We start from the raw sequence: 23959 nt of genomic DNA, 5'->3' as shown, positions 1-23959 counted from the left end.
CGGCCAGTGCAAAAGAGGAAGTGGAGGGTGGGAATTCCTAATAGCAACAAGCATTCTGGCCACCATAGGCTTTACATTAACTGTTTCTCTGCCTTCACGTTGCATTCAACAAATGAATCTGTCAGTGATTCTAATTCCGATCAACACCTGCTGTGCCCTTCCTGCTAGCTTTAGGTGAGTTATCCACCTTTTAAGAATAAAGTTTCAAGCATTGCATGAAAAGTGCTGATTTGTCACAAGGAAAAATGGTAAAACAGCTCCAGGGATGGCAGGCATGAGGGAGTGGGAATGTGACACTGCAGGCACTCGCTAACCAGCACAGTGTACAGGAAGCTTCTACTGTAAAATCAGTTTTCTATGGAGTTCACCCGCTGAGAGTAAACTGTACATGATAGGGTAAATGTGCTTCTCTAGTGGTTCAATCACACCAATTAATGTCCATTTTGGAAGACATCCAAAATTTTGCCTGTGAAAATGCTTTGAACCACAAGATTCATTTGATTCATTCCTGTCTCACCCACAGAAAGTCCAAAAAAGTACAGCAGCCAGGAGCTGGTCATCAATATCCCTCCCATTAGTGTCAATGGATTATTATTATTAGTGTGCTCCCCACGTTTCACATGACTGTTTTTTGCTATTCTATTTACTCATGTTTTTAACAGTATTGTAAGACATTTGGGAGACGTAAATATAAATAAAATAATCTAAATAATGATAATAACTAAAAACCGACTGAATAGGGAAAATTAAAAAAGGAACATCTGCCTCGAAACACACCTTGAACCCTAATTGGCAAAAGTGGATGGGGCTTAGGAAGTGTTGGTCTCTGCCAGAGATTCTCCCTTTGCACCACCTCATTGATTGCTCTGAATAATTGGAATCGTCTTGGGTTCCAATTTAAAAGCAGCAATAATGTTTGCCACTAAAAGCATATATCCCTACTAACAGACACTGAAGCACAATCCTTAATATTACCAAACAGTATAATGGAATTTTAATGGAATTGCTCTCAGAATAACATATATCCCATTATATTTAATTGCATCTTTCCAATAATTCTTTTTAGGGGCAATCAAATCTGCTAAATCTGCCTTATCTATGCTGCATCTTCAACATTTTGCTCAATTTATATGCCCCCATATAAATGGTTTTATTTAATATTCACACACAGGGAAGCAATTAGGACTAGAAGTCAAGATAGATGTTCCTCTTTTCATCTGATAACTTTCATCTATATATCATTTCATTATTTTATATATAAGAAAGGAAATTACTATTTTATAATAAAGAAAGCTATGACAGACTGGCACCATTTCAGACTGTTGGATCCTCATTCTTTCACCTGTTTCAAATGAGGAAGAAATGAGAAAACTGATTGGTTGACAGATTGGTAGGCTGATAAATAAAACTAAAGAATAATGTTTAAACAAGCAGGGGAGAGACTTTAAGAAACAAGGGAGGCAGAAAGAAATATGGGAGGGCAGCCCATATTTTCAGAAAATCCTTTCTGGTAGATGAAGGAACACATATTTCCATATCAGGATCTTGCTTGTTCCTTTTATTAAGAAATATTAGCTCCCTTGTTGTCTACACTATTGTATAAACTCCACCGACAAAGGCTTTTGAGTGACACATCATTAGCTTTCTGACTAACAATCAAGTTCTGCAAATTCAGGACTTGTATGATGAGAAGCGAGCACGATACAACCAGCCAGTGTTCGAAATTCCCATTGTTCTAGGCGCATTTTGTGACAGGGAATTTCATTAGCACAAGCAGTTTCTGAGCTCTGGGCGCGGTACTGTGCCTAAGATTTCAAACTAAAACTGCAGAGTGGAAACAAAGGAGGACCTTTTTCTGCCTTCCCACTTCCAGCTACTCTCTGCAGACTGGAGCAGAGACCCTCTTAAGAATATTAGGGGTGTGGGCAGGGGAAGGACTAGGCCATGTGAAAAATGAACATAATATTTTAGCTGCAGTTCATTCATTTTCAGTTTTGTATTCTTGTTATAAAAAATGTGCACCTAGACATTCTTTTGTTGTGCCCATAACCTAGGTTTAAGGTGCCTTTTAGCTCCTGGCTTTCTTATCTCAGTTTCTAACACTGCAACCAGCATACAGCCCAAGATGGCATTAAAAGAAAACTACAGTGGTACCTCGGGTTACAAACACCTCGGGTTACAAACACCTCAGGTTACAATCTTCAGGTTACAGACTCTGCTAACCCGGAAGTAGTACCTTGGGTTAAGAACTTTACCTCAGGTTGAGAACAGAAATCGTGCGGTGGCGGCGTGGCGGCAGCAGCGGGAGGCCCCATTAGCTAAATTGGTACCTCAGGTTAAGAACGGTTTCAGGTTAAGAATGGACCTCCAGAACAAATTAAGTACGTAACCAGAGGTACCACTGTAATATACTATCTTACTAACCAAATATACAGAAATATACTCCACTCCTAAGTCTTCAATCCCACTTCATGTGGTTTGGTTAACATGTTAACACCAAACCATGGTGATAGTGTTGCATGAATGAGGCCTGTACTTGTGCATTCCCCTGCCTCACTCCCCTCACATGCTTCACTTTAATGAGCTACTTCATAGAGATCATGATTTCCAAGTTACATCTCAACCAGCAAACCATGATTTGCCCAAACCTAGTACAAAGATCAATTTGTGGTTTATAATCTTCATTTGAATGGCCTGCCCAAACCATTGTTCAGGTGTCATGGCAAGTTACGGCTTCTATGAAAAACAAAGTAACTAATTAAAACAGAGCACACAGGAAAAAAGGGGAAGAAGTATGAGCACAGGGTTTGTTCATGCAATGCCAAACTACAGCATGATATCACATGTCAGCAAACCCACTACATGTCACAGACACACTTGTAGTAAAGAGGCACTCCCTTAATAATCCACAGGTTTCACATGACACAGACCTGAGTCCCAGCTTTTAAAACACAGAGTCCACAATTTCCCGGTCATCCACTTAAGGAATATATTTACCTGTCCTTCAATGTTCTGGCATATAGATATTGCCGCTTCAATTGTGGTATCAGATGTGTCCCTTCTCACAATATTAGATGCCTTGTAAAAAACAACAATGATCAGATTTAGCACAGCTGCTACGTGGGAAGCTTCCGTCCAATCAGCTTCTGCCTTTCTGTTCCCCAAGGCCAGAACTATGGTAGCCATGTGACCTAGAGCCTATCTGCAGTCCCACTTTCCATACTAAGGACCTCAAAGCATTTCCTTGAGGCATTGTAAGAAAACTAAATAGTGGATAGAGCCAGCCAGCTGTCTCAACTTCAGCGTTGCAGCTGCTGCCCACTGCCACTGGCTGAGCAGCCCACCACAAGGCACTCTGCTATGGGCCACCACAGCCCAAAGTAAACACTGCAGCTGTTACAGGCCTGGTGCTGCTTTGACTTGACCCTCAGGAACAGACATGGGGTGTTCTCCCCATTCATTATCCATGATTCCACTGTCATTTTGGGATGTGGCATTTACAGGCTTATATAGGAGGCTTCCAGGTGGGAACTTTGGTTCTTCAGATGTTGCTGAACAACAGCTGCCATCATACCTAGCCACTGAACACCCTTGCTGAAGCGGATGCAAAGTTCCGCTTCATCTGGAGGGCCAAAGATTCCCAGCTCTTGTTATGCAAAGCACAATCCCCTCATTGCTGTTTGCCCTCCTTGCCAAGTAATTCTTTGTTTTCAAACGCATCAGGAATTTCACCAGGACTTTCTCTCCACATTCACCTTTCTCATTACGACCTCTTTAGCGGGCCTGTCTTCCTTTGTGGTCTTCCCAAGGATACCTTTGGTATGTGGGGTGAGCAGCCCTAATTTATTCAGGGCTGTCTGGTGGCCAATGTCACGGAAAAGACTGAAGAGACACTTCGTCTGAAACAAGAGAGAAGGAAAGGGGTCTACTGTCTGCATTTTGTTCAAGATCCACCCCCCCATCCTACCTGATCAGCTAATGCACACAACACTGGCAAGATAACTCTCCTGTCCACGGCAGTCCCTGAGAGAGTTTGGCTACTGTCTGAAAATGTTCCCTTTTAAAAATAATGGGAAGGCTTAACATGTGGACATAGACAAGGAGCTTTCAAAAAACGGAAGGAAGACTGACAGGACTGAAGACTGACTTAGTGTCTTGGCAGAAGCTGGTCTCACACCATGGGTGAAGAACTCACTGCAATTCCTCTTTCAATATGACAGGCTTATAAACAGCCACTTCACCTGTTTGCCTATGGCATGTAGTAACTGCTCCCAGGCAACCAGTTGGCTCTTGTCTTCCCCTTTTAGACCAGATATTCTAACATAGGTTGGGAGGGGGGGGCTATGTTTGCAACTCTGTAATCTTAGTGCCTTAAATATTTGAAATATTACATCTGTCTTCAGTGTGGTATTCCTAGCTCCATCAAGATATATCCTGGGATACGCTCAAGCCTTTCCTCTTTTCTCCTGTCAAGGCATGGGAGACTCACCTCACTTGCTGAGACCCATGGCAAGAGCATGAAGTGAAAGGCAGGCCACTTAGTGCAGGTTCTTACCTTTTCAAACACCTCATTGTCAAGGTAAGGGTAGACCCGGAATGCACCCCGGATCCGCTTCACCCCAGGATAGAGCAAAGGCACTGCGTTGATGTAAGCCACACCATGAAAGGAAATCTGCTCTTCTTCTCCACCACCTCCTCCTCCCTGGAAATTGAAAAACAGAGATTTATAGATCCCCTCAATCTATAGTCCTGAAAGCTCACAGCAAGCAGGCAAAGCAAAGAGGGAACAGAATCACAGCAACAAAACAGAAGAACATTTCAGCAAATTCCCAGAACTTTTCCCATCATTTGCTGACTCAGCTCCGAGCACTGAAAGTCATCCTGAAATATGCAAGCTTCACAGGGCTTGTGAAAGGTGCTCAGGTTTGGACTTTGGAGAGTCTGCAAGGAAGGGAGTTCATAACAGGAGGCAAGTGATCAAAACGATCTTGGAGATAATCATGGGGCAGATGGGTATAAGTGCTCTCGAATGTGTGCTGGGTGAAAGCCCACACAAGTGGGACAAGGCCTTGCTTTCAAGAAAAGGTTTTAGGCAGCACTATGGCATGAGGTCCTGGCAAAGAAAGGAACTTCCAGCTGAGCCTCCCTGAGACAATGAACAAAAAGGCAATCGGCCTCTTGCATGTAATAAAGAAAAACCAACTGATCAATAAGCAGAGCTCATTTTTGTCTCAAGAACACATCCAGGCAAGTAACAACAAAAGATATAGGGCAATGACTCGTAGCATCCATGAGGGCTCTACCAGTATGATTAAACACTTTTAATTATACAAATGCTCTTCTTTTGCTTTGAAACCTTTTTCTGTTTCTCTGGGTAATGCAAAATATAAAATAATAATAATGTGTATACATGATTCAGGTCTCTAATACACACGCACATTCTGCCTCCATTAATGCCAACTAAAGTCCACACTTGGTTCATGACTGACTCTCCCCTGGAAGGCTGAACCTTCTTCATTAAGCTGCAGATTTTCCCTAGGCATAATACCTCTAACAAATGAATCAAGGCAACATTTAAGCATCCACTTGTTCTCACCTTTCATGCTTAAGTATAACAGATGCTTTACCTTGTCTCCTTTTCCACCTTTTGTTTTGGTGGAAGTGACCACAGGCACTCTGGTCATCTCCACAGGCCAGTACCGACAATCTGCAATCCGCTTTCGAAAACTGTGGCATAGAGAAAGACAGGCAGAAAACAATATTTATTCTAGACCAGTGTGATGTAATGGTTAGAGTGCTGGACCAGGATTTGGGAGACTGGGGTTCAAATTCCCACTTGCCCCTGAAGTCACCATCTGTCAGCCTAATCTACCTCACAAGGCTGTTGGGAGGAAAATATGGAATATAACAAAGATGAAACACCAATTAGTCTTTTGTATCAATGAACAAAATGGCCACCAATGGTATGAATACACCTGAAAATGTGGATATACCATACATCTTTGCTCAGAAAACATGTGTGTCAGCCAGCAGTCACAGCCAAGTAATGGAGTCCTGACTGACACTTCTGGTTTGGCTCTAAATTTTGTTGCCACTCTCACTGCTAATGCCAGGTGTAGAGGGTTTGCACCACAGAGAAGCAGACACAGAGCAATAGCCGCTTTCTGTCCAGTACCAGAAATTCAAGCAACATGTCACTTGCTCACCGTTATGGTTATTCTTATTTGCTTTGCAGAATGCATGGGTTGTTCGCACCCCTGCAGTCACTGGCAGTCAGTATGGTTGCCTATTTAGGACTAGGAATGGGGAAAACCCAGGTTTATATTCCCACAGCCCTCCCCAGAAGTTCAGTGGGTGACCTTAGGCTGGTCACTTTCTCTCTCTGCCTAACCTACCCCACAAGGTTGTTATGAAGATAAAATGGGGTGAGGGGGCCATGCTTAATACCTTGAATTCCTTGAAGCAAAGGCAAGATATAAATGTTACAATACTATTACTAATAATCTGATGTGCCACAGACACCACTGCAAACCAAGCCATAGATGCACACAGGTATGTAGGAAGCTGCCTTTTACTGAGTAAAACCATTGGTCCTTCCAGTTCTGTTTTGTCAATGCTGACTGGCAGCAGGTTTCAGGCAGGAAGTCTCTCCCAGCCCTACTTGGAGATGCTTGGGTATAGAACCAGGGACCTTCTGCATGCAAAGAAGATGCTCTGCCACTGAGCTCTGGCCCTTCCCTTAACACTTACTTAGCACTGATATAGAGCTTTATCTCAGTAACTGTCATAATAACTTTTGTACAGCAGGTCAAGGCCAGCCAAATCTCGGCCACCCAATAGTGTCTGAAATTCTCTCCCACAAGATTGCCAGTTCTTTGCTATTAGCCACTGTATTGCAGTAGGCCTCATCTAGTTCCTTTGGGCCATTCTATGTAGGTTATGAGCCCATGGAGAAAGGCCTATGTTTTCTCACCAGATCACAGCAAGAGGATCTAAGTAGCAGCGCCTTTCCAAGTCCCACATGATCCGTTTTTTAACAGTTTCTGCCTGGATCCTGAGATCTCTATCCTAAAAAGAAAGGAAGAAAAGAACGACTTAGAAGCCCTAGAAATCAGGACGTAAAGAAAACAATAAATTCTGCAGCAGGAAACCCTCATTTCAGTCACTATATAAATTAGTGCTTATTTTCAATGGGGGCACTAGAAAGAAATTTGGGGGGATGGGACACAATGGGCAAAGTACATTCTAGTGTGGAGAATAGTTGATGAGTGGAAGCAAACATATCTCCAAAGATGCTTCCCTCCAGACACCATCCTTCTGATGCTTCCTATGCTTTTTTTTGCACATTAGACTTAGAAGTGTAAGTCATCGCATTCATTTCTGGCTATTATACTCTCTGTTGGCTCTCCAGTACCAAAAGACAAGGTTTCAGGAAAAACTAGGCACTGGCCTGACTTATCTCAGCAATTATCACATTTTTATGATTCTAAATAGCTACTCTGGTTATATTCTGTCCCAGCTCTTTCTTTCAAAGTCACCTCCAGTGTGTTCATCTCTCCATCTTCCTCCTCGTAAGCACCACCAACGATAAAGGAGTCTGGGATATTCTGCCCCCCTGGTGCTAAGATGTTGGTGACCGGCCACTTTTTGGGCCGGGGTAGTGGTTCTTTCTCGCCACCAAACTTCAGTACTCCATTCTTGAACAGGAAGGGGCATTCTTTCTGGAATGATCATAAGGGATAAAGGATTCACGTAATCAGAAAAGTAACACACACACATATGCAGTATAGTATAGAGTGGCGTGGATACAAATGGGGTACAGACACACCCTAATAAACACCCCAGTATAGTTACAAAAGAGAGGACTAAGAATGATTTATATAGATCTTTTAATTTGCAAAGTGCCTTTTAAGTTTCCACTGTGGCATCCCCCAAATGGCTTGTATGAGACAGGCCACTATTTTCCAAATTTTACAAGGGAGGTGGAAAAACAGTGGCTCAGCGTGTTTCTAACACAAAACGCCAATTTGGCATCACAATAGCAAACCTCAGGCTCACATTCTTCCTCCTCCCTGACCCTTCATCCCTCACAGGCTCTAATTTCCCCTCTGAGTTCCTGCTTCACAGTATACCACAGCCTACCATCACATCCATACTGACAAACTATGATTTGCACTTGCCCTCCAAATCCAGACAGGGGACCACCATTAAACCTGAGGCTTGTTCAGGGAATGAGCCAGTGACTTGCTGAAGGACACACAACAATTCCAGGGGCAGAGGCAGGGGATGGTTAGCCACCTCCACATCTATCATGTGGTGTATGGATCTGAATTCACAGGGCTGGCCCTAACATTAGGCAGGGTGAGGCAGCCATCTTAGGGAACAAACGCTGAGGGGTAGGGAGTGTACAGTACTATGTGTTAAGTGTACTGCACTCTGCATTAAGTGTACCATGCATATGGATGTAAGGAGACAGTGATTTCCATCCTATTCTCTGCTCCTGTCCTGTTCTGCTACAGTTCAGCTTCCACCCAAATCGACATTGTTCATCTTGCCATCCACTATGCCCAAAACTATCATAATTAATTATAGAATCAAATATGTAACTAATTAGAAATCTAGTATCTTACAACTGGAGCGAGAAGCCTCTGGTTTTTACCTCAGTTAATTGATTTACTTCATTTATATGCCACCTTTTCACAGTAAGCTGTGCCCAAAGCAGTTTACAATGGACATCCATTTATTATCAAATACACAACATTGCAGGATGGAGATTGCAGAAAGAAAGGTTTATAAAACATATAAATACAAAGGAAGCAAAAATAAATAAATGATTTAGTAGACAGAGAATAAATTCAATTATTACAAAATAATTAATATAGACTCATGTGTAAAGCAAAAAAAGGAAGTTAGCAGGCAATAAAATTCTAATGATTGTGCGGGTCTTATTCTAAGAAGCCTCAGAAGCCAGGCTTAAATACAGTTCAGAGGGGATTGGTCTTCTCACCAGACTAGAAGACTGACAGCTGGCTCTCCCATTGCTCCTGAGAGGAGCCTAACAGCAGCAAAAGGGAACTGGGGGGTGGGGGAGTGATGCTGAATTCTCTTCTCCAGCCTCCTGGAAGATCCAGCTGCTGCCGGAGGTCTTATTGGCTATTACTAACTAGTCACCCCAATCACAGCACCCTGTGACTACAGAGAAGCATGAGCAAGAGCACAGTAAAGACAAGAGTTCAGGATCCCAGCAGGACTCACCTCGCCAACAGCAGGCACTTGCAAGCCGATCATATAGTTCTGTGGGGGCCCAGTGGGCAGGAATGTTTCAGGGACTGAATAAACACCTTCCACGGTCACTCTAAGGAGATTGCCCTCGGACAGCTGCCATGGGGACAGCAGACTCTCCTGCACAGATACTGTTACGTTGATGACGCACTACAAAAACAAGATCAGGTTTGGGGTATGCCAGCACTATAAACTTGTATATTGCTTTTATGCAAGTTCAACTTGCCATGGTGTTCCTCAAGGGATCCCAGGGATTTTCAGAGTTCATCAGGAAAAAGGAATGATGGTTGTATCAATTTTAAGTCAGTGGTGTCAATAAACTAAGAACTTGGGGGCAGGGACTATCTTATCAAGTCTTAAGTTCAGTTCTCCACATCTGCTTGGAATTTAAAACAAACACAGGTCCTCATCAGCATTTTAGTGGAAAATATTTGTAATACATTTTTCTATGCAGTTTCCCCAAATATACACATTTTTGCAAAACTGTTTCCCATAATATAATGCATTCTTGTGTATTATTTTTAACAATATATGCATTTGTATGAACACTTTACTGTAGTATATCATTATTGTACACATTACTTAGTTGGGCAATGCACTGCAGAATTCAGAAAAGTGTGAATCTGAAGGATGGCTGTGTTTCACTTTGCATATTGTTTCAGCAAGTGCAAATTAGGTAGATCCTCCTTTAAGTGTGAACTGAACCAAATTTCTCCCCATCCTTACTTGTCACTGACACTTTTGTAAGACAACCTGGGAGTAATTTTAAAAATATTTTTGCTTTGAAGCTGGATAAAAATGCTTTGAATGATGAGCACTGCACACACACTAATAAGCAAATAAACCATGAGGAGGTGTTTATTTCAGGCACAAAAATGAAATAGGGGGTTGGGGGTGGGTGGATTTCCACGTCTCACTAAACAACCCTTGGAGAGCAGCAGTTGGAACAGAGTATATTTTTCAGTCAACTGTCTTACGTTTAAAAAGAAAACCTTATGTTTATTATATATTAAGTTTAAGCTGGAAACATATAGCCAGGCAAAAAGGCAGGATAGATATTGAAGTTATGTTGCTGCATACAGTTTCTTTGAAGAAATGCCTCTATTATTATTTTTTTAAATACCTTGGCATCTGGCCGGAGGGTCTCCAGGGGAGAGCCTAGCACAGGGTATAGTGGAAGTGTTGCACTAAATTCACAGAGTCCTGCAGAGAAATAATTTTTGGAGGGGAATCACAAAAGATGGTGTGGCCAAGCAGTGTTAAAAGGAAGTTTTTTGGGAAAGCACCAGGAAACGCAGCTGCTCTTGCCACGCTGCTCTGTAGGCTGGCAAGAATCTGGGATGGAGCAGGCAAATGAGCCATAGTTAACAAACCAAGATGGGTTCATAGGTAATAACAAGCCAGCGCTAGAACAAGCCATGGTTTGTAAGCTGCCAATAAACCATGGCTTGTGATCATGAGTTGTTGGGAACAAACCAAGCATAGTTAAGCTCTGGAGCAGTCAGTGTGGAGATGTGGAGCTGCCCTCCTGCCAACAGCTGCTTACCTGTATGGGGTATGCCAGTGTGGGGGCAAGGGGAGGGTTGTGCATGTGCACCAGTAACAGCACCAGATTGGCTCCACCAGCCTGCCCACACAGCCGGACATCAACCACCACCCCACCCCACACTGTCCAGACACACCAACCCACCTACCACATCAGCTGCTCTTGGTCAAGCTACAGAACTGAGTTTACACAATCAAACAAGCCAAGTTTAAACTAAGTAAGCCATGGCTTAGTGTTAAGTGCGAACTAGACCACTGTATAACTTCCATAGTGTGCATTCCAAGGAAAGGGATAAAGCAAACCAAGGATGAATTCTATCACCAACCTTCCAGTAAAGGTAGAAGGTCCATCACAGCTTGACCAAGAGTCATGGTCTTCTCTTCCTTCTGCTTCTTCTCCTTTGGTAAGACTTCTGTTACAGTGACTGGGAATACCAAACATAACATTCCTTAAACATCTGTGATGCAGAAGCACCCAGCAGTATGGAAGTGGGATGCTTTCTCTTTTAAAAATGGCTGCTACCCCTACCATCATCTCACTGAAGAACTTCTCAAGAATCATTAGGCTTCTCAGAAATCCTAGGGACACTCAGAAAACTACTGCCCCGACCGTTTGAATAACCCTAGTTTAACTCTCTCTGGCATGCCTTTCCAGGGTCCAGGGGTTCCCTAAGCCAGGCACAAAAGTAAAAACCCATTCTGTAATTTGGCCAATGAAAAATCACATATCTAAGTAGCTCAGCCCTGCATCTCCCACTTAGCTGTCCAAACAGGGATCCTGTCCATAATTTCAATAGCATCACATTTTGGAGAAATCATTCAGACCAATATCAAGAAAATGAGCAGGCATGTGTTACATTACGATACCCTGATCATGTTGAAGGGATAGATCACTGAGGGAGGTGCTGTCTGTTTTTACAATATGTGTTTAATCTCAACTATAGTTAACTGAAACAAGCCAGCTTCGTAATTTGTGGCCCATGTTTTCAAGAATTGCTAAGCCAGGCCATGACTTGGTGCAAACATGTGGGATCCTGGAGAGAAGATCCCAGCCACTCTGCTCTTCCCTAAATGTATTGGTGCTTCACTGCAGTAAGTCACAGTTTGACTGTCAGGGAACTGCCATCAGTGCCGGAGGGAGAGAGCAAAATCCAGAGGGATTCCAGAGAGTGTCCCGGGATTGGGAGAGGCAGCCCATCTTCTGGGGAAGAGAATCAGCGTAGCACCAGTGGAGAAGGGGGGCAGATGGGGGAAGCGGCGAGGCGGTCCCATGACTCCTTGCCAGGGACCAGCGGGGAGAGTAGGGGTCCTCCGCTGCCTACGCCCTCCTTGCGGAGAAGGCTTTTGCGCAGAGAGAGTAGGAGAAGACTAGGCGTCAAAGAGCTTCTTTGCTGGAAGAAGTTTAAGAAATGCCCACTGACGGATTCTGACAGCGATTGAGACAGCCACAGGTGAGTGGCTGTCCGGACAGAAAAGGTTCACTCAGGCAATCCAGCCAGGTGTTTGCACCGGCTTATGCACGAGAAACCCATAGAACCATTACATTGACTTACTAAATTGTCTGTACCTGGGCTCACAGTTTAGCTCTCTCTATATAAATCATGAGCTATAGCCAAGGTTGGTTTAATAAAACTTAAAAAATACAGAAATGTGACATGGGAGCTACAAAACAAAGTTCAAAATTCATCTCACTCACAAACTCATTAGATAGTATTTTGCAAGTCCTACTTTTCTCATTGCTATCAGTGCTATTTTTCTAGAAAAAGAGGTATCAGAACTCACCGTGAGTGCTTCCTTCGTACTCTTATAATGGCAATGGCACCCACCTGAGAGGTGGCAGAACTGAGTTCCTGCAAGTTCTGGCTGCAAAAGAGCTCTGGTTGCTATAAAAATTCTAAAAACATAGAAAGAGCTTGCTGATCAGGCCCGTGGCCCATCTAGTTCAGCACTCTGTTCTTAAAGTGGCAAACCAGATTATTAAGATTAAGGAACAAAAGTGCTTTGAGGGTAGTTATTGCAGGCCTGCTCCAGGGGATGAAATATGCACAGGATACACTGTTTCCCTTGAAATCATCAAAGAACAAAACCAATCTCTTCTTTCCCAATTTCTAAATGACTAAGTGACTGTCAATTCAGAAGCATCTGTTTAAAATGGGGAAACAAGGGAGGAAGACTCTTACTCACATAGCAAAGGTTTGTGTGCAATGTCATCCAGGCTGTGTGGCCCTTCAGGCTGGCAGTCAAAGGTGGTAGTGAAATTATATTTCGCACTTCCTTCTGCTGAACTTTCCACTTTTGCAGAGTCACCAAGGACGATGCCATTGTATTCAGTACGCACAAAGGTAACTGGCCCATCTCCTTTGACACCTTTCTATCATACAGGGAGATGGTGTCACTCAGTCTTTTTTGTATGGGACAGATTCAAGTATCACACCACCTGAACAAGATCACACACTCCTTCTTCTCCACATGCCTGTATGCCTCTCTCCATCCATTTAAGCAAGCAAGAGGAATTATCTCACTTTAAGGACACATTCCAGCCAGGCAAAAACACTCAAGGAGGGTTGGAGAAGTCCAGGAAAGGAGGCTAGGGACTCCCCCTAAAGGGTCTGGGGGACCACCACCCCTGTTCTAGATCAAACCTAACTTGAAAGGTGGACCAAATTTGAGATTCAAAAACATTAGAGAGAAATATAAGCATGTGTCTTTCTTTGCCACCCTAATCTGAGGGGTCTTGTTTTTAGCTTTAAACTTTTGAGCATGACTTGTTTTATTTTTCATTTATGTGCAGCACTTAATAATACTGACAGAGTGTGGAAGAGAGCACCTACACTTCAGAACTCCCTGCCAATTGACATCTTCACTCTTTTTGGCACTTGCTAAAAGCATGTTTGTTTAGGCAAGCCAATCTAGACATATAGGATGCTGATATGTGCTTTAATCTGATTTGGACCTTATCAGTGATTTTTTTTTGAAAAAAATGTTTTAAATTGTTGTTTTTAACTGTTATTTTTTACAGATAATTTTATTATTTAATTCTTTATTTAAACTGTCTTGAGGTTTTCTTTTGTTTTACAATCAAATGGTATATAAATATTGTGAAATAAATGTGGTGGTACTATACAAAATAAAATACCGAACTCAAGTTAAATAAAAATTGTCTCAAAAGGAAAATTTACCAAGTCGTGTCCATCCAGCACTGTGATGTTCACTAGTTTGGCAAATCTTTCCGGCACCTCGGGATGCAAAAAGGAAGGTGAGACAGCCATTAGGAGGAAGAATCTGCTGGTGAATAGAGGTGACTATACAGCTAAATAAAAGAAGAAAAGAAAGAGGAACATGAACTATCATTTATATATATCTTGCCTTTCCTCCAAGGGGATCAAACTGATATACTTAGGTTTCTACCCAATTTTACCATTCCAACAACAACCTTGCAGGGTAGGCTAGAATATGCAGAGTAGTATAGAACAAAGTGTTATGAGATGGCTAGAGTGTCAGAATAGGACCAGGAAGATCCCAGTTCAAATCCCCACTCAGCCTTGAAACTCACAGAGTGACCTTGGGCCACCCAACTTTTTTTGAATGTCACCTACCTTGCAGTGTTGTTCTGAAGCTAAAGAGGAGGGATGTACCATTGGAGAAAAGGCAGGGATAGAAAACTAATAAAATAAAATATACAGCACAAAAATGCGGTAATATAGCACAATATAACCCTGCAGCTGATTGCTGCAATAAATCTCCAACATTCTCAGATCACTTCCTTTTTGAAAGTCAACAATGCGATCCAACAGCCATCTCAGTAAGTTACTTCCAAGTAACAGTATTGCAGCCCTAATTTGTACTTATTATAGTGTTGTATCCCCGCCCCCTGCACTTATGAGATTTTCTGTCTTAGGTGCCAAAATAACTTGGCTGGCCTTGAGTACTAAGCACTTGGACTTGAGTGATAAATACATCATTTGCTGCTCTGCCTCAGGCAGCAATATGTCAATTACTGCTGCAGGGCTTGTGTGTGCAAAAAGGGATGTTAAATAACATAAATAAACATTAAACCGATTTCTTTTTTAAAAAAAAAACATACAAACACCCCCTTTTAAGAGAAGGTGGTCGAGGGGTTTGTGATGCAAACCACTGCAAGTATTTTTGGATGAAACAGCTTATCTTGACCCTGTATCCAACTAACGTCTACTCAGAGCAGACCCTCTGAAATCTATGGGCCTGAGCCAGCCATTAAGTAGATTAAGGTCTACTCTAAGCAGGACTCAGGCTGGATGGATACAACCCTGGGAAGCTGAAGTTCACTTTTCACTGGAAAAATTTCGACTCTTGGGAATCAAAGCAAAGGAACACACCTTCACGCCCTGCACTGGATGGAAATGGGTGCGAGCGCTGAACCGGGGGCAGCGGGGAATGAGAGGCGCTCACCTGTCCTCCCGCCCGCAGGTAACAGAAGAGCGCAGAGACCCAGCGACGGTTGCAGGAGCATCTTCCGTTGCCATAGCGACGCGGGGGCGCCTCTAGCGCTTCTCCGTTCCTTCGCCCGGGGAAGCCTCGCGAGACCTTCCGGCTGCCATGTTTGTTGTGGGCAAGCGAAGGTTCTCACAGGGTTTCGCAGTTTCGCAGCCGCCTCCTGCCTAGCAATAAGCCTGCCCGGGCACGCGTTTGTTGTACCAGCGGTGTCTTCACCACAAGAGTTGCATTTACTGGGCGCAGCAGAAGCCCACAGACCCCTAGATTTGAAGGGAGTTAGCAAGTGGTTTTTTTGCAAGCTGTAATGGTTGCTAAGAGACTTATACTTGGAGCCTGGAAAAAGAAATACGCACAATGGTCTGAAGACCTTAATGCCCTTGCTACATTGGAACATCCTTTTTCAGCCCCCCCCCCCCAAAGGGCCAACGCAGTTTGGATACCTATTTGGAGGGCATCGGTGGTTATTGTATTGTCAATGTGAGCTGACAGTTTTTCTGGGTTTTTACACCCCCAGAAGCGTTCCTTCGCTTTTTTCTTTTCTCAACACCTGCTTTCTTTAATAAATTTGCGAATAATAATAAGTGGAGGGAATTATAACCATCAGATGAGGTGCAAGAAAACAAAGTGCATGTTCCACTATGCAGAACTGGCTAAACTGACATACAAACTGCGAGATAAGGACAACTGTGACTTCAAAGAAGAATGGGAACTCTTTACAAATTACCTAAAAAGACAACAAAATGAACTGGACTTCTTGGCAGGACATATACAAATCTATTGATGGTTAATATAGTAGATAGATAATATAAGGATTTATTCAATTTTACAGTATGCAGAGAACAATATGTGTTGAGAAATCAGAGAGATGAGACAAGGGAAGTCTTGGGGTGGAGTGGCGAGGGTTTATTGGGGAGGTGGGGGAAATAATGAAGATGATATTTTGTAATGTTGAAATTGTTAATAAAAAATTTATTAAGAAAAGGAGGGAAAAACCATGTTCCTTATCATTTCATATGTTCTGAGGGCATATAACTTTCTGTTATCGGAAAGTCTCTGAGGCCCAAATGAGTACTTTCTTGCAACCAATAATGTTGGACACACTTGTGTTCCCCCACCTACCCCAGCTAAATCGCTGGGTGATCTACCCCCCAACCGCCCCCCCCCATACCAAACCTCTTGTTGACAGCTGTTTTAAAATAACCCTTCTATATTAATATTTGGTGGGTGAAAGTCAGAAGTTCACATTGGCCATTTGCCGCTGTTTTACTACAAGGTGCCACTGATGGCACTACCAGTGTTAAATTTTCAACCCAGCCAAGAGACAGCAGTGGAAGAAACAGCAGAAGCATGTCCCTCACATGGTGGTGCAAATTGCTTAGAAAGAAAGAAGCTATGGCTTCTCAGAGGGATCCAGATGGCCACTGTGAGAACAGGGTGCTGGTCTATATGGGCCTTTGGCCTGATCCAGCAAAATTATTATTGTGTTCTTAAATGCTATCTGAAGTTGTTGTTGTTGTTTAGTCGTTTAGTCGTGTCCGACTCTTCGTGACCCCATGGACCAGAGCACGCCAGGCACTCCTGTCTTCCACTGCCTCCCGCAGTTTGGTCAAACTCATGCTGGTAGCTTCGAGAACACTATCCAGCCATCTCGTCCTCTGTCATCCCCTTCTCCATCTTTCTCAACATCAGGGTATTTTCCAGGGAGTCTTCTCTTCTCATGAGGTGGCCAAAGTATTGGAGCCTCAGCTTCACGATCTGTCCTTCCAGTGAGCACTCAGGGCTGATTTCCTTCAGAATGGATACTTTGGATCTTCTTGCAGTCCATGGGACTCTCAAGAGTCTCCTCCAGCACCATATGGATGCTTTCGAAAAGACAGGACCAGACACACTCTTTAGGTTAAAATGTTGTTGTTACCTCCCCTGCTCTTAACTTTATCTGGGTGTGTACAGAGCATATCTTTAAAGTGCCACCACCTCAAGAATCCTGGGAACTACAGTTTACCCTCACAGAGCTGCAATCCCCAGTAACAAACTACAGTCCCTGGGATTCTTTGGGGGAAGCTGGGTGCTTTAAATATTTGGTATGGATTTGACATATGGTGTGGAAAGGACCAAGTCTGACTGAGAAGGCATGCTGCTGCTGAACAAGGCTGTTTGTAGAGAGAAAGAGCAATAGAGGGCTCTTGCATCAGTTCCTACCATTGATCTTCATTGACCATCTTTCAGGGATTTATTCAGCTGTGATTCCTTCATTGCAGGGGGTTGGACTAGATGACCCTTGGGATCCCTTTCAACTCTTCAGTTCTATGATTCTGGGTCCATAGAGCGTTACAGCCTTCATCTTTCTCACAATAACCCCAACAAGGCGAGTGTATATGATTTCTCCCTTTTTACACATGGGAGAAGCCACAACTGTGAAAAGTAGCTTGGTGGTGGTAGTTGGAGTGTGGGCCTCTTGTAGTGTCCTCTATTTTCCTGTTGGGGGCAGCTGGCTCATTACGATCCTGATACTGTACAAACTTTTGAGCAATTGAGAAAGCTCAGTTCAACACCCCCCCCTCCCCATCCCTCCTGTCCGTTTGGAAGGAGTCCTCCTTCCTAGTCAAGATCTGGAACTGCTGGCAGGATATTCTTAGACTGAGATTTTCTTCCTGGCATTTCTGCAGTTGGAGGCTGAGAGCAATACTGGAGAATTCAAGGGATATTTGCAGCAGAGGAAGAATCCAGCTGCAGAGACGTCTAGCAGGTAAATTTCCCATACTGTGCATTGATCTTTAAATTTAGCCTGTTGACTTTCTCTGATTTTCTCAGAACTTCCTCTCACAATCTTTTTACCTCCTTGCACATTGTTGCTGCCCTGAGTCCTTCTGCCTTCAACCCAATGGCAGACCCCAATCAACTTTTCACAATCTCTATGCCCTGTGCTCCTCCAACAATTTTAGTTTAACAGGAATAATCCCTGTTACCTCTCTCCCTGGGGTGGGGGTTAATTGCTACTCCTATTTTGCCTTTGGAATATCTTTCATAAGTGCCCTTTAAGGTTTTTATTTGTATACACACACACACATGTCCCTACAAGTGGGTTCAGCCTAGGAATGGTGTCGCTCTCGCTCTCTCTCTTTAAAAAAATTATTTTTTAAATTGCGAACACGTAAATACATCAAATATACATAAATAAAACTAAAAAGAAAAATAGAGCCTATAAAAAGAAAAAAGAAACAGAACAAAGAATAAAAAATAGAAAGATAGATAACAAATTTCAGAAAATAAAAAATAAAAATAAATATTTTCATATCAACTTCTACATAGGGAGTTCAAGCTTTTTTTAAACAGCTTCGGCTTGTCTCCTTATTTCATATCTCTTGACTTCTTGCTATCGATGAACGTACTTGTAAATCATTTTTTTCCAGATAACTGTATTCAAATGGTAAATCTTAGAGAGACAGTCTGACTGTCACTGACACTCACGGAGGGATGGTGTGTCTCTTAACTGTAGCAGTGGCGGACTGTGGGGTCTCAATTTTCAGCAGCGCCCTGTGCGACGCCAACATTCAGTGCCCACATTGCCTCTCGCCTTCTACTCTATGGCGCCCCCTGTTGCACCCCCAAGGCTCCATGCTCAGTGCAACTGAACCAGTTGCGCCCCCCTAAATCCGCCTCTGACTGTAATGCAGATGGATCTAAATGCACATACAAAAAACCACAATTGTTCGAGTAATTGTTCTTCTAGTACTGCAATTAACCTTCATTAAAGATATTTTTGCAGCCCCAGTAACTATAAGTAATTTTTGTTAGCTACCTTTATTTCTGTTTTGTCCAACAGAACTTTACTCCTGCTTCTCTATCCAAGGGCATATAAATGTAACATCCAGAAAAGGAGTTGCAGCAAGTTTTTCTATTGCGTACGGAGCCAAGCTTCCTCTTGCTAGTGCAAAATAAATGGCAGGCATGCCTGCCAGCTAACTAGATACTTGTGCAGTTGTCAGTCTTACCCCTTTTCTCCACCTGCCCTTTTAAATTCATTATGTTCATTCACAGAAATATTCATTTGACGGATCACATATCACAGTGTGCTGGATGTATGGGTATTTTTTCTCAGCATAAGGCTGCGTGTCCAATCTTATTGTATAGAAAGGCCCATACAGTGGTACCTCACAAGACGAATGCCTCACAAGACGAAAAACTCGCAAGACGAAAGAGTTTTTTGGTTTTTGAGTTGCTTCGCAAGACGAATTTCCCTATGGGCTTGCTTTGCAAGACGAAAACGTCTTGCGCCTTTTTTAAAAAAACTGTCAATGCATTCCTATGGGAAACCGTCAATGCATTTCCTATGGGAAACCGTGCTTCGCAAGACAAAAAATTCACAAGACGAAAAAACTCGCAGAACGAATTAATTTCGTCTTGCGAGGCACCACTGTATATTAATTATTCCTGTCTCCATCGTTCTGTATTTGGGCACCTCCAGACTGTCTGCGTTTTGTGGGAGGGACTCAAGGGCACACTGGGGAATCTAGCTTTGTGCAAATAGAGTGAAGTAAAGGACTCTGTCACCCGAGCACAACAAATCCGCTTTAAAAAAAGAAATGGACTTCTTCCCATTTGAAAAGTGATGGGGAAATGCATTGAAATGTGCGGGAAGAGTAAACGACTAGCAGGAAGACGTAAAAAAACCCCAGCAGACAGGTGCTCTGTTGCAACAGATCTACTTCTTGTTTAAAAAGGAGAAAGAGGACATTTTGCAGTTAGAAAAGGAATGGGGAAATGCACCAAAAAGGGTGAGACGAACGTGTGATTACTGGGAAGACTCGTAAACTACCCCACAAGAAAATCAGGATGAATGCAGGAACAGGATGAATGCTCACTGTCGCATGACCACTACACAATCAAAACAAATGTTCATTAAAGACTAGATGCAATCCAACCTTTTGTTTGCATAAACTTTATGCAAACAAATCAGGATGAATGCTTAATAAATAGGTCATCCGGAGGAGCCCTTCTCTGCTCATAGCTTTGAGCTGTATATCTTAATTTGACATCAGTAGCCATGTGTCTAAATTTGAAAAGGACAGCCTTTCTCTTTGAAGGGTCATTAGAAGAGAGTCTGGGGCTGTCCAGTTTAAAGAGGCTGATCCACACCATGCAGCATATTCAACGCATATCTGAAGCGCATGACATTCCCCCAAAGAATCCTGGGAACTGTGATTCCTTTCCACACGGAACTACAATTTCCAGCACCCATAGCATACTAAAGTTCCCAGAATTTGGGGGTGGCGGGGGTCAAGTGCTTTAAATGTGTGTTGAATATGCTTTAAATGTATAGTGTGACTCTTCTCATAAGAGGAGGGCGGGCTTAAAGTTGCCCATCAACAGATCTCACCTGGACAGCAGGCAAACAACTCACCTGGCCACAGTTTCTTCCACTAGGCTGAGATGAATTGCATTTCTGTTTCAATTATAAAAATTCTTTCTAAATTTGCATCTATACCTCTCAATCAGAGTATGGTATTTTTCGCTCTATAAGACGCACCAGACCACAAGACGCACCTAGTTTTTGGAGGAGGAAAACAAGAAAAAAAATATTCTGAATCTCAGAAGCCAGAACAGCAAGAGGGATCACTGCACAGTGAAAGCAGCAATCCCTCTTGCTGTTCTGGCTTCTGGGATAGCTGTGCAGCCTGCATTCGCTCCATAAGACGCACACACATTTCCACTTACTTTTTAGAAGGGAAAAAGTGAGTCTTATAGAGCAAAAAATACGGTATACAACTATTCTGCAGATCCATGGCTACTTTTATCCTCCTCTCCCTTTTTGCATGATGCCTAAATGTTTGACAAATGACTGCTGGATTCCCCCTTCTGCAAAACACTGGGCTTATTGTGTAAGGTGAGCTGGGGAGACCTCCTAGCTCCCTGTGCAGCTCTCAATTAATGGGGTCCCTTTTGCATCTGTTCATCCCCTGCCCTGCCCCTCCCAGCTCTGTTCGCCAGCCAGTTGGCCAGCTCCACTGAAGGCACAGGACTGGAATAGCATTGCTATCTCATCCTTGTTGGCAGAGCCTGCTTTTTTGTCATCTTGGTCTCTGACATTTGAGTGTGTCTTCTCCTATCCCCTGTCTCTGACTCCAGCTACCCTTATCTCTTTCATTCCCCTGCCAAAATAAAGTATTCCGCAACGGCATCTCTTGGTATGTGCAAATTTAGAGCGGGGTTTCCTCAAACTTGGTTCCCCAGCTGTTGTTGGACTACAACTCCCATCATCCATGACCGCTGGTCCTGCTAGCTAGGCATGATGGGAGCTGTAGTCCAAAAAGCAACCCAAGTTTGGGAAATCCTGGTTTAGAAGAAAAGGCAAGCAGGAGGGGACGTGATCCAATTTTATAAAGCTATGCATGGTTTGGATGAAGTGGACAGAGAAAGGTCTTTCCTCCCTCTCTCATAACACTAGAACTCGTGGACATCCAATGAAGTTGAATGTTGGAAGATTCAGGAGAGAAAAAATAAAGTACCGGTACTCCTTCAGGCAGTGCATAGTTAAACTGTGGAACTCCCTGCCACAGGAGGCAGTGTTGGCCACCAACCTGGTTGGCTTTAGAAAAGGATTGGGCATACCCATGGAGGATAAGGCTATCAGTGGCTACTAGTCATGATAACAGTGCTCTGCCTCCATGTTTGGAGGCTGTAATGCTTCTGAATACCAGTTGCTGGAAACCCCAGAAGGGGAGAGGGCTCTTGTGCTTGGGTCCTGCTTGCCAGTTTACCAGAGGCATCTTGATGGCCAGTATTAGAAGAAGAAGAAGAAGAAGAAGAAGAAGAAGAAGAAGAAGAAGAAGAAGAAAAAGAAGAGTTTGGATTTGATATCCCGCTTTATCATTACCCTAAGGAGTCTCAAAGCGGCTGCCATTCTCCTTCCCTTCCTCCCCCACAACAAACACTCTGTGAGGTGAGTGAGGCTGAGAGACTTCAGAGAAGTGTGACTGGTCCAAGGTCACCCAGCAGCTGCATGTGGAGGAGCGGAGACGCGAACCCAGTTCCCCAGATTACGAGTCCATCGCTCTTAATCACTACACCACACTGGCTCGATGAGTACGATGCTGGGCTAGATGGGCCACTGGCCTGATCCAGCAGGCTCTTCTTATGTTCTTAAAGAACCCTGAGGATTGTAACTCTGTGAGGGGTAAGCTGAAGGTTTCTCTGAGCGAAGCCATGTGCTTTAAACATGCTCTGAATGTATGGGGTGTGTGCAGCCTTAAGCTATTCAGCTGAAACAGAATGTAGAGCCGGGAAAGGAAATCGTCTTCCTTCCTTTGTAAAGCCAAAACACGGCAGTGTAGAAGATAATAAACGGACGGCGATGACAGGAGCTCCATTCAAGGGTATCAGAGAAAATCCCTTGCTCAATTAAAGAGCCAGAGGAATTTCAAGAGGTGTGTTATGAGCTGAAACCTGGCCTGTAGCATTGGCTCCAAGTTGTGCCTCTATGTGTGTGCAGCTTTGAGAGACTGTTGTTTTCTATCAACAGAGAGAGATGATGGCTGTCTAACGAGAATGCAGGGGACTGTCAGGGTAGCAACGCCAAACCAGCTGCCTGGAATTAAATGATCCCGTTTATCATGAGCGAGAGTGAAGTTCCCCCAATTAAAAACCACTTAGACCTGGCAGAGAGACAGGCAGTCAAACTCAATCCAGGGGCTCAGCTACGCAGAGCATTTTTATAAGCCCACATTTCAGGCCGTAGCTGCCTGCAAGAGAGATCGTGGGAATGTCCACATCACACATTTAAAGCATGTTCCGCACACATTTAAAGCATGCAGCTTTCTCACAAGGAATCCCGGGAACTAGTTTCACACGCACAGAGCTACAATTCCCAGCGCCCTTTGCAAACTACAGTACCCAGGATTCCTGAAGGGGTGGAATAAAGTGCTTTAAATGTATGGTGTGAATCTGTCCAATATCTATCTATTTTATTAAAGTTTATATGCCGCATGATTGTTAAAATAAAAAATCAACTGCAGCTAGAATTTTGTTAGCCAAAAATTGGAAATTACAAGAAGTACCAACGGTGGAGGAATGGCAGATGAAGATGCTGGACTTTTGGGAGCTAGCTGATCTGACCGAAAGAGTCCGCGACCAGAAGGAGGAGGAATACCAGGAGGAATGGAAGAAATTTAAAGACTATTTAGCTAAATATGTTAAGATAACTTAAATAGAATTACTTGCAAGTATCAAATTGGCCTAGGATTTAAATATGTGATGTTATTGAATAATATGTTTAAAGTTAAAATGAAAAGAAAGAAAGAGGTTAATTGACTAAGTAAATTTTAGGTGAAATTAGTTTTGGAAAACTGCTACAATGATATATGTGGAAACTCAGCCAGGGGGATTCGAGGAAATCACCCAACAATGTTTAAAAAAGTGGAACTACTACAGTTAGGATCTATGTTTGGGTTTTGTGGTTTTTTTATGTTTTCTTTTTGTATTTGTCGATATGTTTGTTACAAATTTGGAAAATTAATAAAAAAAATGGGGGGGGGTCAAAATGGATAAGAAAGAGAATAAAACAATGAAATTATCAGTAAAAGCAGTTCCAAACAACTATTTGCAACATTCAAAGAATAACTAAAATAAGTGATAAGCTAAAAACAAGTTTAAAGCACCTGTC

At 43.1% G+C, this 23959-nt stretch overlaps 2 protein-coding genes across 10 annotated transcripts in view; one reads left to right on the top strand and one right to left on the bottom strand.

Annotated features, from left to right (window-relative positions):
* CFAP70 (cilia and flagella associated protein 70) overlaps window positions 1-15357 on the bottom strand; it is a 32821-nt gene extending 17464 nt beyond the window's left edge. For 2 of the 8 annotated variants that reach the window (XM_083414093.1, XM_083414097.1), the window contains exons 1-12: window positions 15183-15304; window positions 14007-14129; window positions 13012-13198; window positions 11154-11252; window positions 10406-10485; window positions 9256-9432; window positions 7539-7721; window positions 6974-7068; window positions 5628-5727; window positions 4556-4702; window positions 3756-3899; window positions 2998-3078 (exon numbers count right to left, since the gene is read on the bottom strand). In XM_083414093.1, coding sequence (XP_083270219.1) covers window positions 2998-3078; window positions 3756-3899; window positions 4556-4702; window positions 5628-5727; window positions 6974-7068; window positions 7539-7721; window positions 9256-9432; window positions 10406-10485; window positions 11154-11252; window positions 13012-13198; window positions 14007-14096 — 1383 coding nt within the window. In that variant the 5' untranslated portion in view covers window positions 14097-14129; window positions 15183-15304. Of the gene's footprint in view, window positions 1-2997; window positions 3079-3755; window positions 3900-4555; window positions 4703-5627; window positions 5728-6973; window positions 7069-7538; window positions 7722-9255; window positions 9433-10405; window positions 10486-11153; window positions 11253-13011; window positions 13199-14006; window positions 14138-15182 lie in introns of all 8 variants that reach the window. The other 6 variants (XM_083414092.1, XM_083414096.1, XM_083414091.1 and 3 more) reach the window with 6 other exon arrangements.
* A 2423-nt stretch (window positions 15358-17780) lies between these two features.
* MSS51 (MSS51 mitochondrial translational activator) overlaps window positions 17781-23959 on the top strand; it is a 27324-nt gene continuing 21145 nt past the window's right edge. The window contains exon 1 of one of the 2 annotated variants that reach the window (XM_083414232.1): window positions 17781-18046. The gene's annotated coding sequence lies outside the window, so the exon portion shown is untranslated. The remainder of the gene's footprint in view (window positions 18047-23959) is intronic. The other variant, XM_083414231.1, reaches the window with a different exon arrangement.

The sequence above is a fragment of the Podarcis tiliguerta genome (assembly GCF_965153285.1).
Source record: "Podarcis tiliguerta genome assembly, chromosome: 14".
Classification (NCBI taxonomy): Eukaryota; Metazoa; Chordata; class Lepidosauria; order Squamata; family Lacertidae; genus Podarcis; species Podarcis tiliguerta.
Note: the sequence above shows the minus strand (reverse complement) of the source record. Positions and strands in the feature narration are given on the sequence as shown.